The 11,930-nt window shown below is 38.6% G+C and overlaps 1 protein-coding gene across 2 annotated transcripts; it reads left to right on the plus strand.

Annotated features, from left to right (window-relative positions):
* Positions 1–211: 211 nt before the first annotated feature.
* Positions 212–3,109, plus strand: LOC116063516. Of its 2 annotated transcripts, none has more exons than XM_031318512.2 (4): positions 212–354; positions 1,766–1,885; positions 2,276–2,610; positions 2,718–3,109. In XM_031318512.2, the coding sequence occupies exons 1-4, from the start codon at positions 217–219 to the stop codon at positions 2,914–2,916; spliced, it is 792 nt and encodes a 263-aa protein (XP_031174372.2). In that variant the 5' UTR covers positions 212–216; the 3' UTR covers positions 2,917–3,109. The 2 variants fall into 2 exon arrangements, with proteins under 2 accessions (XP_031174372.2, XP_031174371.1); XM_031318511.2 differs by lacking the exon at positions 212–354 and adding an exon at positions 1,409–1,549.
* The last annotated feature ends 8,821 nt before the right edge of the window (positions 3,110–11,930 follow it).

An 11,930-nucleotide genomic window follows, 5' to 3' on the forward strand; every position in this document is an offset into this window, starting at 1 on the left:
TATTGCAGACATACTACAGCATCACTCCATTAGTATATTAATAACGACTAAAACAATTTGTATAACAGACAATATGAGGTCGCAGTCAGATGTGTTGATTGGTTTAAAATGGACTTGATTTCAGGCTGATTGGATAACAAGGATGTGTTTGCTATGTTTGGTCTCCAGGTGCATCATTTCTATAAGATCATCATTCAAACAAAAACAAAATCTCAGATGGTCAAGAAAAGATTTTCTCTTAACTTTCACTCAACGATTTATTCCAAATTAACGCTTCCACTGAGAACTGCCTACATCCTGACAACAACTAAAGACTCCCAGAGACTGACACAACAAACTTCCATCATGGAAAATGTGAGATTTGAACACTTTGAAAGCCTGCAGTGTTTTTATACATTTTACTGTCGAGACAGAGTTCCCTGACATTGCTAACAGGCTCTGAACACACACTCCTGTAGTTGAGCGATATGAAAATATATAAAACATAATTTACCACATAGGTCTAATATTATAGAATGACATATAAGCTAATATAACGATGGTTTGAAGATAAACTTATATGGATATTTACTTAGGCGAGTTCCTCTGAAATGGGATTTTATTTTATTATTTTTTCCTCATCAGAAGAAGCTAATCGCCGTTAGTTGCTGGCGGCAGCATAAATCCAAATATTATGTCATTAAACTAGTATTATATTAGCCTGACGTGGTCATACTCAGATTCTAGTCAGAACCAACTAGACCGAACTTCCCGACCTCGAATGTTGTGGGCGGGGCTAAGTTCAGCTGGCATCCAGGCTAATATTATATATGTATAACATTAAAATACAGCTCATTCTTTTAAGCAAATATCATGAAAATGAATGCTACAAATTCAAGCAAAGCTTAGGTTTATTCTCCAGAGTATATGGTTATATTATAGCCTACAAAAGAAGTGTTTAGAATTGAAAAGAAAATATTTGTCATATGATGAATAATCATAATAATTAAATAAAGGCTAAAGTTGATTGAAAAGCTCATAAGAGATAAAAAGGAGGTGCTTTCCACTCAGGCTGTGATAGGAGCTGACAGATGGGCTAGTCCTGCTGTTATATGCAAGTCATTGTGGTTGTTGTGGACAATGAATTTTGATTTAGCCCAGAAATACTTTGTATTTGTTTTAAACTTACTGATATCAACTTAAGAAGCTCAAATTTAAAATAGCTTTATTAGTGAGATCGTATTATGGACACCTGGCTGATTTTATTCAAATATTTCATTCATATTTCATTTTTAAATAAAAATAAAACCCAAGGTTTGGTAAAATAATGTTTGTAAGCTAAAATGGACATGAAGGATTCCACGGTTGCTATGTTTGGTCTCCAGGTGCATCATTTCTATAAGATCATCATTCAAACAAAAACAAAATCTCAGACGGTCAAGAAAAGTTTTTCCTCAACTTTCACGCAACAATTTATTCCAAATTAACACTTCCACTGAGAACTGCCTACATGCTGACAACAACTAAAGACTCCCAGAGACTGACACAACAAACTTCCATCATGGAAAATGTAAGATTTGAACACTTTGAAAGTCTGCATGCAAGCCTTGATGCCCTGTCTTGAGGAGATTTTAACTATTCACTATTCAATTTTGTAATTACATGTTGCATACGACTAAAATAATTATTTTTAATGGCAAATCTGTAGCCAGGAGAAATAAAATCCACTTCATTTAATACCAGATGTTGCAACGCTTCATTCTAACATGAGTGTATATTGCTGCAGGTTAATGTGCCAAACCACCTGCGAGACCATGACTACTGCAGAGAAAGGAGAACTTCTGCACGCCAGGCAGAGAGTGTAAGGACGCTTGCAGCACAGTGTCCATGCTGCAGTGACGACCAGGTGAGACATTTCCCAAACTGTTACAATGTAGTCCTTAAGAATTAGATAACTAGACAGTTTTACAAAATGGAAAACACATAGCAGAGTGTATTGATAGGGACACATTGTCACAATTGCACTGCTTATTGGACTCACATTTCAGTAACTTGCCTAAAGTTCCATCACATATTGCAGCTGGGTATGCTATGTCCAGCTTCACTTCAGTTTTTGATTTCAAGTCTTTTTGTATCTAGATGTATAGCCTAACATAATGAAGGTTTTAAAATCTTTCTAAAAAATGGACAGAATCTGTGAAGGGCCTTTTAATTTGACATAGTAGTCATCTGTACCAGTATGTTGTTTAAGTTCACTGGAGCCTGACATCCTCTCATGTGTTGCTGACTTTCCCAGGTGCCGAATGTAAAGAGAAAGCGCCAGCACTCTACTACTGCTGCAGAACTTCCCCGGAAGAGGAAGCGGACCTCTATGGCTCATCCTTCCAAAGCTTCTGCTGTGAATCCAGCTGCTGGAGAGCCAAAGGTGTTGGACTGGGATGCCACTCCTCAGCCTTCCACCTCAGCTGCTGACATTCCAGAGTTATTGAATTTGGTCCCAAAGCCTCGGACCACCACCCCACCTGCTGACCTTCCTGCTCCACTGCACCATGACAGCCCTCTGAAAATACACAACCGTTCAGTAGAAGAGTACCAGCAGATCTACCATGAAGTTGTAGATGATATGCTGAAGTATGTTTGTGTCAAAAATCGTGACTCTTTCAAATGTATTACTCAATATAACTTTTAAATCGTGTTTTTCATTATGATTTCATTTCTGTTTATTCCGCTCCTCACAGGTACAAGAGCAGCAGTCTGCATCCGTACAGTTTAGCGCTCGGACGTCGCATCAAGCAGAAGCTGTGGGAAAAGCTGGATCGTCCCACGTTCACAGAATCACTGGATGGAGACGGCCTGGTGCATGTGGACGTCTCATACGGGGTCGGGGTCTATCCTCCACTTTATGATGTGGATATCACGGGAGAACCTAATCCCTAAACACTCCCAAAGAAAAGAGCGTAGAACTAAAATGAAATATTATCATTTTAGTTCAATGAGATAACATTTGTAAATAATATTGTAGATAAACTTTAAGTATTGTAGTTTTATGTTTAAGTATTGTAGTTGTAAGTTTTAGTATTGTAGTTTTAACTTTAAGTATTGTAGTTTTAAGTTTAAGTGTTGTAGTTTTAAGTTTAAAGCAGCCATATTATGCTAATTTTCAGGTTCATAATTGTATTTTAATGTTGTACCAGAATAGGTTTACATGGTTTAATTTTCAAAAAACACCATATTTTTGTTGTACTGCAGTGCTCTCTCTCACTGCTGCAGATCCTCTTTTCACCTGGTCTCTGTTTTAGCTACAGAGTGAGACCTCTTTTCTTCTTCTTCTTCTGTACTATCTTTGATTGCACTTGCACATGCCCAGTAGCCCAGATGCAGATCATGTCAGCTAGCTAGCTCCATAGACAGTAAAAGAAAGGCTGTTTCTACAACTTCGGTCAGTTACAAGGCAGGATTAGCTGGGAGACTTCTAAATGAGGGCGCACATGTAAGTAGTTCTTTTGTAGATTAGGGTGAACTTGTGTGGTGTTGTAGCAGTGCTTTGCTATTGAGAACGAGGTAGCATGCTAGCGTTAGTGTTAGCATTAGCATGCTAACGCTACGAGCTAATGGTTGCGGTTAGCCTGCTCGTTTCGGCTTGTGACGTCACAAGCCGTGCCGATTTTGAACAGTTCACCCAGAGACTGAAGGCAGGACACATTCAGAAACCGTATCTCACTCTAAACAGCATGGATGGATTTTTTTCAAAGTTTGTATGTGTGTGGAAGCACCAGAGACACAAAAGAACACCCCAAATCCCAGAAAAAAGTGTTTTTTTCATAATATGGGCACTTTAAGTATTGTAGTTTTAAGTTTAAGTATTGTAGTTGTAAGTTTTAGTATTGTAGTTTTAACTTTAAGTATTGTAGTTATAAGTTTAAGTGTTGTAGTTTTAAGTTTAAGTGTTGTAGTTTTAAGTTTAAGTGTTGTAGTTTTAAGTTTAAGTATTGTAGTTTAAGTTTAAGTATTGTAGTTTTAAGTTAAGGCATTTTAGTTTTAAGTTTAAGTATTGTAGTTTTAAGTTAAGGTATTGTAGTTTTAAGTTTAAGTGTTGTAGTTTTAAGTTTAATTGTTGTAGTTTTACAAAAGACACGAGAACAAAGCACACTAAGTTTAAGTATTGTAGTTTTAAGTTAAGGTATTGTAGTTTTAAGTTTAATTGTTGTAGTTTTACAAAAGACACGAGAACAAAGCACACTGACCTGATACTGTAAAACTGAAAAGAACATATAGTCAAAGCCACAATCATTAATCTTAAATCAATGAATTCTATGATGACTTACAGGGTCATTTTTAACTCACAGGGTCAACATTTGCTTAAACATATGTCCAATCGAATAAACATTAATTCTATGAGCTAGCCATACTACAAAATAAAGCTGTGTTGTTGTTTGGTGACATTAAACTTCCTGCTAGTCACTTTCTATAACGTTATGCTCAGTCCAAATCCCTCAAGGTAAGAACACCTCTCTGCTGGTTCTTTTTGTAGGCAGCTTTTGCCTTGGAACAGTCTCATCCCCTGCATGGGATCTTAAACAGGGCTGTCACTACCATAGACAGTATATAAGAATGGACCAACAGATCCCGTTGCTCTGGACGGAGACCAGTGAAGGCCATTAGAAGCACTTTTCCGGTGATGGCTGAGCGTTACTGCGCAGCCTCCAACTGAGAGAGACGACGTAAATGTGCCGTGAGCAACCTGTCTGAAAGTTGTAAGTCTTCTGGTAGCTGTGCCAAGAGAAATCTCAATCATTCAATCTTGCAGGGACGGAGAGCGTAGGTATATGTAAGGAGATAACATAGGCACAGGCTAATTATTGCTAACTAAAATGCTAGTTAACATTAGTAATTACACTTAAACAGCTAATGTGAGACAAAACTGCCTGCGCGCTTTTCCTGTACTGTACGGTATTTTTTCTACTGTGCGACAGTAAGTCGTGTGGTTATGACACAATCGTTAGCCTATTTTTACAAAAACGTCTACTACGGAGCCATAACGTGAGGTACAAGGTAATGGAGACTTTTATCCGGATCCGACAAACGTTGTAGCTATCTATGATGGTTTGATTGCTAGCGTTAGCTTAAAACGCCATTCAAATGACAGCCTTTGTTGTGTTGGATTGCTAACTTGTAGCCAGCAGTGAAGGAACTTCGTTATGTAGGTCCATTTGTAGTGTATTGACATTACAGAAGTCTCTCGTTAGCAGGTTCTTGTAGGCTACTTCAGCCTCTAATCTAGAACTGACATCAGGGATCATGCCGTGAAAATGTGCTGCCTTACGCTAAATAATAAATTACTGCTATGTAATGTACCTATCTCATATTCTGTGGCTAACAGCAAAACAGATTTGCGTGAAGTTGCAAAGTGACGCACGTGCAACTCACATCTGCACTCGACGCACATCGGTAGTGACAAGGGCTACAAGCTAGTCAAGTCAACACAATGGAGGTGAATGGAATGCATGCAAAACATATTTTTAAAACTTCACTTGCAGCATATCTTCCCAGACCCAATACCTGCATTACTCTGGCTGACGCAAACTTAGCTGTGAGCGGTTTTCCAACTGCTTTCTACCAAAAAAGGACCGTGTGTAATGGTAACAGGAACACAGCTTCTGGAAAGAGATGTTGCTGCTGAATTGTATCAAATGTTTCGATGTTGTGAGCATAAAAAAACAAAATCCCATTCACCTCCGTTGTGCTGAACTGAGGCAGTAATCTCTTTCTATTAAAAATGAGTTGGTGCCCTCTGGTGACACAAAGGTAAACTGCATAATGTAAGTCTGAGTTCAAAACAGTTGGCCTGATACATCAATTATCAGGAATAATAATTAATCAGAGGCTTCTGGCTTCATTAGTAAAGAGCTCTCTCTGATGTGACGTGACCCACTAGTTTGCGAATCCACTTTGAGCTTAATTTTGCCTCTTCAGAAATCTTCAGTAGCCTCTGATTGGGACGCAGCCACCATTAATGTTATTTTTACACCTGTGCTCATCCTGCTATGACATGTCAAAGTGCTCGTAAAAAGGTCTATATGCATTACCAGTAGTAGAAAAAAGTACATTTACTCAAATAGTACTTAAGTACAGTATTGAAGGTAGACTATACTTGAGTATTTCCATTGTATGCTACTTTGTAGACTACTTCTACTGTACTACATTTTAGAGGGGATATTGTACTCCACTTCATTTACTTTACAGTTGCTACTTTCTTTTCACATTAAGAGTTCACATGTAAAACATGTTATCGGCTTCTAAAATAAGATGTAGCCTATTGTAGATTAAACTACCCAACATAATGTAGAGATGTTGAATTTAGCTCCAGAATGGGTAACACTTTACAATAAGGTACACAAAAAATAGGTAGTTAATGATTAGTTACTGTTTTTGAAAGAGTAACAAATGATTAGTTACTGTTTATCAGAAGGGTAGTTACTGTTTTTTGAAAGAGTAACTAATCAGTAACTACCCTTCTGAAAAACAGTAACTACCCTTCTGAAAAACAGTAACTAATCATTCGTTACTCTTTCAAAAACAGTAACTAATCATTAACTACCTATTTTTTTGTGTACCTTATTGTAAAGTGTTACCCCAGAATGTTAACATTTTCCTTCCACTTGTTATAAATAATAGTAGATACGTGTACATGTTATTTGGTGTCATCATGAGAAGGCTGCTAAAATGGCCTCTGTCAAATATATGTACATTCAAGTCCATGGAGAAAACTGTGAGTGCATATTACAGTAAAAGGCTTGAACAAACTGATGCTATTCTACATTAGTACACTAGGTGGCGGCACTAAATCATGACTAAATCCCTCCAAGGACCCTTTGCTGTTGCATTCAATTTGCTGCAGTTAGGGTTACATTTATGGTTGAGGGACACTTCTTGTTTAGTGGTACCTAGGCCAGGTACAGCAAACAAATTTAACATCAATGACTTTCAGCATTGAATATGGCAGGACAGGAAAATGTGTAACTGTAAATAGGTTAAAGCTACTAAAAAGAAAAAGGTAGAGTAGAAATATAATCACTTGCAATAAGCTGTTTTGAAACTGGTATGCTGGACTGTCTCTAAAGTAAATGTGTTTGGTGTAGGCTATTGAGATTAATAAGTAAAGACCACAGTTAAAAATAGAAGTAGATAGTGCTGTAGTAAGCACTCTAACTTCTAAACTACCCTTTTTCTACCTCAGCACCTCCTACACAAAAATGCACCTCATGGCTTCCTGTGCAACACCACAGTTTTCCATTGTGGTATAGACTAGGGCCAATCACTGACAACGTAAGTCAGGTGAGAACCTTCAAAACATGCCTGTCGAGATATTTAAAGAGAAATATATATATAAGAACTGTGTTTTTGCAAAAAATTAATAATTCATTGTTGTTCTGTTTCACACCTGTTGATTAAACATGTCAGATTTTCCCCATAAAGTGTTTCTTAAATGGGGTATTTTGGAGTACTGTAAGTGGTATGAAAGTTTGTTTTTTTTAAATGCATAATTCATAAAATAATTATACTATAATAATTAATGAATTTAGTGATGGATTTTAAACATTAGTATTAAATAGCATTAAAGTGCTTTACTTTTGTTGCTTAGTAGCTCAGACACTGATGGCTGTATTGTACCTCTTTATATAAGCTTTTTTTGTGCCGTTCAGAGGGTACTTGGCTGACTTTTTTTTTTAAATCACTGCCATAAGCAATCAGAGAGACAAGCAGAAAACAATCTGCCAATTAATAATAAGAAGATAATATAAGAAATGTTATGTGAGGCATTCTTTCTCCTTAAAGTGTCCCAAACTATGAATGTTGTAGAGATATATATATATATATATATATATATACACACTACCGGTCAAAAGTTTGGGGTCACTTAGACATTTCCATTCCACTCCATTACAGACAGAATACCAGAGATCAGTTGCATTGTTTTTTTAATCAGGGCGGCAGTTTTCAGATTACATTATGTGCTTACATAATTGCAAAAGGGTTCTCGACTGTTGTAGAAAGAAGTGGCTGATCTTTAATGCAATATCTACATTGCCAATTATCAGCAACCATTCATCCAATGTTCCAAAGGCACATTCTGTTTACTAATCTGATATCATTTTAAAAGGCTAACTGAGAAAACATTGGAGAACCCTTTTGCAATTATGTAAGCACATAATGTAATCTGAAAACTGCTGCCCTGGTTAGAAAAACAATGCAACTGATCTCAGCTGGTATTCTGTCTGTAATGGAGTGGAATGGAAATTTCTAAGTGACCCCAAACTTTTGACCGGTAGTGTATATATATATATATTTTTTTTTTTTTTTGCAATGTCATTTATGTAATTGATATGACAGAAGGGGGCACTCTAAACAAACATTTTGCAGTTTGTTTCCTCATGGAGTCTGGACCAGTACTTCATTCATTGACTGCAGCCTACAAGTGCTGTGTCCTGCACTTGACTCTCTCTTTGATGTTGATTGCTATTCCGGAGCCGCAGCTTTGCAGAGGCTTCGAGTTTCGATGCTTCACTAGTAAAATGTGACTGTGATGTCTGCTTTGTTTATCTCAGATGATCATTCAGTTATGATTATTTATTTTGCTGCATAACACAAATCAATGCACATTTAAATACCAACAGATATACCAAAGATACCATTTATAGTTACATGATGAATGTGTGAGTAGCTACTTTTATTTTTTAAATTCTACCAAACATCAGTAATATGAGGCTCACATGAAGGTAATAAAAATAACACAGTCCTGGACTGAAAGATAATGATGCAGAAAAAAAGCAGCCTGTGTGCCTTTAAGAGGCAAGATCACATTGTTATTCTGGGTTTATCTACAGGCCGACTGTGGAGGTGGACAGATAGTGGTTCTGAGGGTTGTGTGTGGGGGGAGCGAGAAGGTGTGGGAGGGGCATGTGTGGGAGTCTCCTAATATGAGTCTCCAGGGGCCGGTATGGATTAGAAAGCGATGGAGAGAGAGAGAGAGAAAGAGAGAGAGACACTGCGATGTGGATAAGATGTCCTTTGGATGCATCCCGTGTTTTATAGCACATCCAAGGAGGCAGAGATTGATCCTGTGTTCCCCCCCATTCTCCAGAATGGTGTTGCAGGCTGAACACTCAAGGCTAAGCTGCCCATTAACGAGCCAATAATTTGTGTCATTATGTGAAGACTGCAGCTGGTGCCACTGATGCACTGCTTCTCACATGTCAGGTCTGAAGACTGAAAGGAGTCTTAGCGCTGCTCATTATAAAGCCGGCCTCTCATCCCTGCTTCCATCCTTTGTCTTGCATGCATGGCAGAGAAGGCTTGGCCTTGGTAGCTTATTTATTTCCTCCCCAGCTCCCCTTTTTAATACACAGCATGCTCAATATAAAATCAATGTATTAAGTGTTCTCCAGTATGCAGAGTGACGTGCTGCCATTCCCACTCTGTGCCTTTGGCTGTGATTACAGCTAATTTGAATGATTGAAATGCTTCCATAGTGGAGCTGGAGTGAGTGAAGTGAAGGGCTCACATAGATGAAGGGGGAGGAGGCGAGAAAGGCTTGGCTCTACTCCAGGTGGAGGAGGTGAGTCATTCCCCATACAGATAGACAGTCTATCAGTGTGTGTGTGTGTGTGTGTGTGCGCGTATGTCGCCCAAATTGTTGTTGCGAGAAAACAATAGTGCTGTGAGCAACAGAAGTGATAAGGAATGAATCTTACGACTGTATACGTGTGTGTGTTTGTTTTTTTGTGATATTGTGTGAAGATTAGAGTGGGTCTTTCTGGTTAATCTGTGTGTTCTGCAGATGAATAGTGACTTTATCTATGTTTTTATAGGCCAGCTGACTCCAATTCCTAAGGTAGGTAAGATTCACATGGCTTAGCATCAAACAAAATAAGTGCAAACAGCAGCTTCAGAAGACTAAAATAATGATATGATGTTTATATATAGTCATCATGTGTTACCTTTTACATACTGTTTTTTTTTATTTAACCTATATTGAAAAAATAAAAGTGGGTCTCCTTACTAAAAAGAGGCCTTCGCCAAAGCATGCATTTATATTGTACATTTGCATTGATCGTGTGCATCTGTGAACCCTTGTGTGTGCAAACCTCTGTGTGTATAAGTGGTTAATTTGTTTATGTTGCAGATGCGTGCCGACTGTATTTTTTGGGCCACCTGACTCCGCGGCGTCAGGTGGGCGTCAGATTCATGTGGTCTCAGCATCAAACTAAACGAGGGCAGCTAGAAGTTTCAGTTACGTCCTTTCACGCTCTCCTGATCTGGAAACAAGATCACTTGATTAGATGCAACATGTGTGTGTCACCTTTATATTTATATTTCATCTCACTAGGATACAGGTCTAATTTGACTGTCAGTCGCGGACAAAGTGGCAGATTATTTAGCTCTGAAGCATGCAAACACCCACCCACGGTAAATGTTTAGGCGCACACAAGTTTCTCATTGTTCCATTTGCTCTTCAGAGGCATGCTTGCTTCTTATCAGAAGGACACAAATCTCTCTATAGTCATAAGGTAGTTCTGGATGGCTGCTAGCAAGTTGCTTATTGTGTTTGTCATCCATTAAGGGAGGGGTGTATACAAAGAGGACATTCTGTTCTAGACAAAGCAAGCAAGCAGGCATACAACTCCGCTGCCTTCTTCCACCCCCGCCTGCCTTTGCACCCCAGCCCACTAGCCTGTCTTTTCCTAAAAACTCTGACAGTCTGTATCTATCTATCTATCTATCTATCTATCTATCTATCTATCTATCTATCTATCTATTTATCTATCTATCCTCCACCAACGACAATTGAGGAAGCGCAAATAAAAAGTTGTTGTCATGGAAACCTGCCGTGCCTTTCCTCCTCTCCCCTCATCCCCCCCTCTGCACACTCAAACTTGTAGACACACACACACACACACACACACACACACACACACACACACACACACACAAACACACAAAGCTTTCTTGCATCTATTCAATAGACACTCAAGAGACATGAACGACTTCAAGAGGAAACACAGAAAAAGGACTTTGAGCTCTTGTAGAAACAGACTGATGTAGAGAAACACTATGAGATAGAAGCAATTATTAAGAAGTACAAACCACTACAATTCAGCCTGTACGTGGAATACAACTTACAGTAAAGTAAGAAATCAGATTTGACATTTTCAAAGGACCTGCCACCATCATAAAAACCAAAACAAATGTGTATCTAGTATATATCGATGTGCAGATGAGAAACTCAGTGGAACTTTTCCAAATAAATGACAAGTAAGTAAATAAAGACTGTAGTATCTGACAAGTATTATCGGATTGTTGTTGTTGCTGTCAGGCCAGAGACCGGAGACATGATTGATGTCATTGCAACACTACCAAGTAACGCTACACCACAGAAAAAGCATGGTAGATACTGAGACTCTTTAGCAGACTGATAAGTTGTTGTTGTTCATAGGTTTTTCCATCTTTTTATGGAATGATGCCAATCCCTCCATACTCATCTCTCAGATGTTGATACTAATTTAGACACATTTAAAAACTCAAACTCAGTGGTGATATCCTCTAGGCCAATGCTTATGACTATGTTTAACCAAACACTGAAATGTGATCAATGTCCTTGATAAGACAAAAAACAGGAACGGCCATCCTCAGCAGGCCACCAAGTGAAATGCAGTTTTCAGAGAAGCAGCTGGTCGACTGCTCCTGATGCTGCTGCTGTTGTTGTTGTTGTTGTTGCTGCTGTTGTCGTCCCTGTGGTGACGACGTGGACCTGAGGAAGCCAGCTTCGCTTGTCATTTTCTAGGAGGGCAGACACATACGCATTAACACACACATGCACTCAGAAGCAGTCAACGCAGGTTGCCGTGGGTGTGTCCCCAGCTGCCTGTCGTAGGGCTGACGCACTTCCACTA

Source organism: Sander lucioperca, chromosome 11 (genome assembly GCF_008315115.2).
Source record: "Sander lucioperca isolate FBNREF2018 chromosome 11, SLUC_FBN_1.2, whole genome shotgun sequence".
Lineage (NCBI taxonomy): Eukaryota > Metazoa > Chordata > Actinopteri > Perciformes > Percidae > Sander > Sander lucioperca.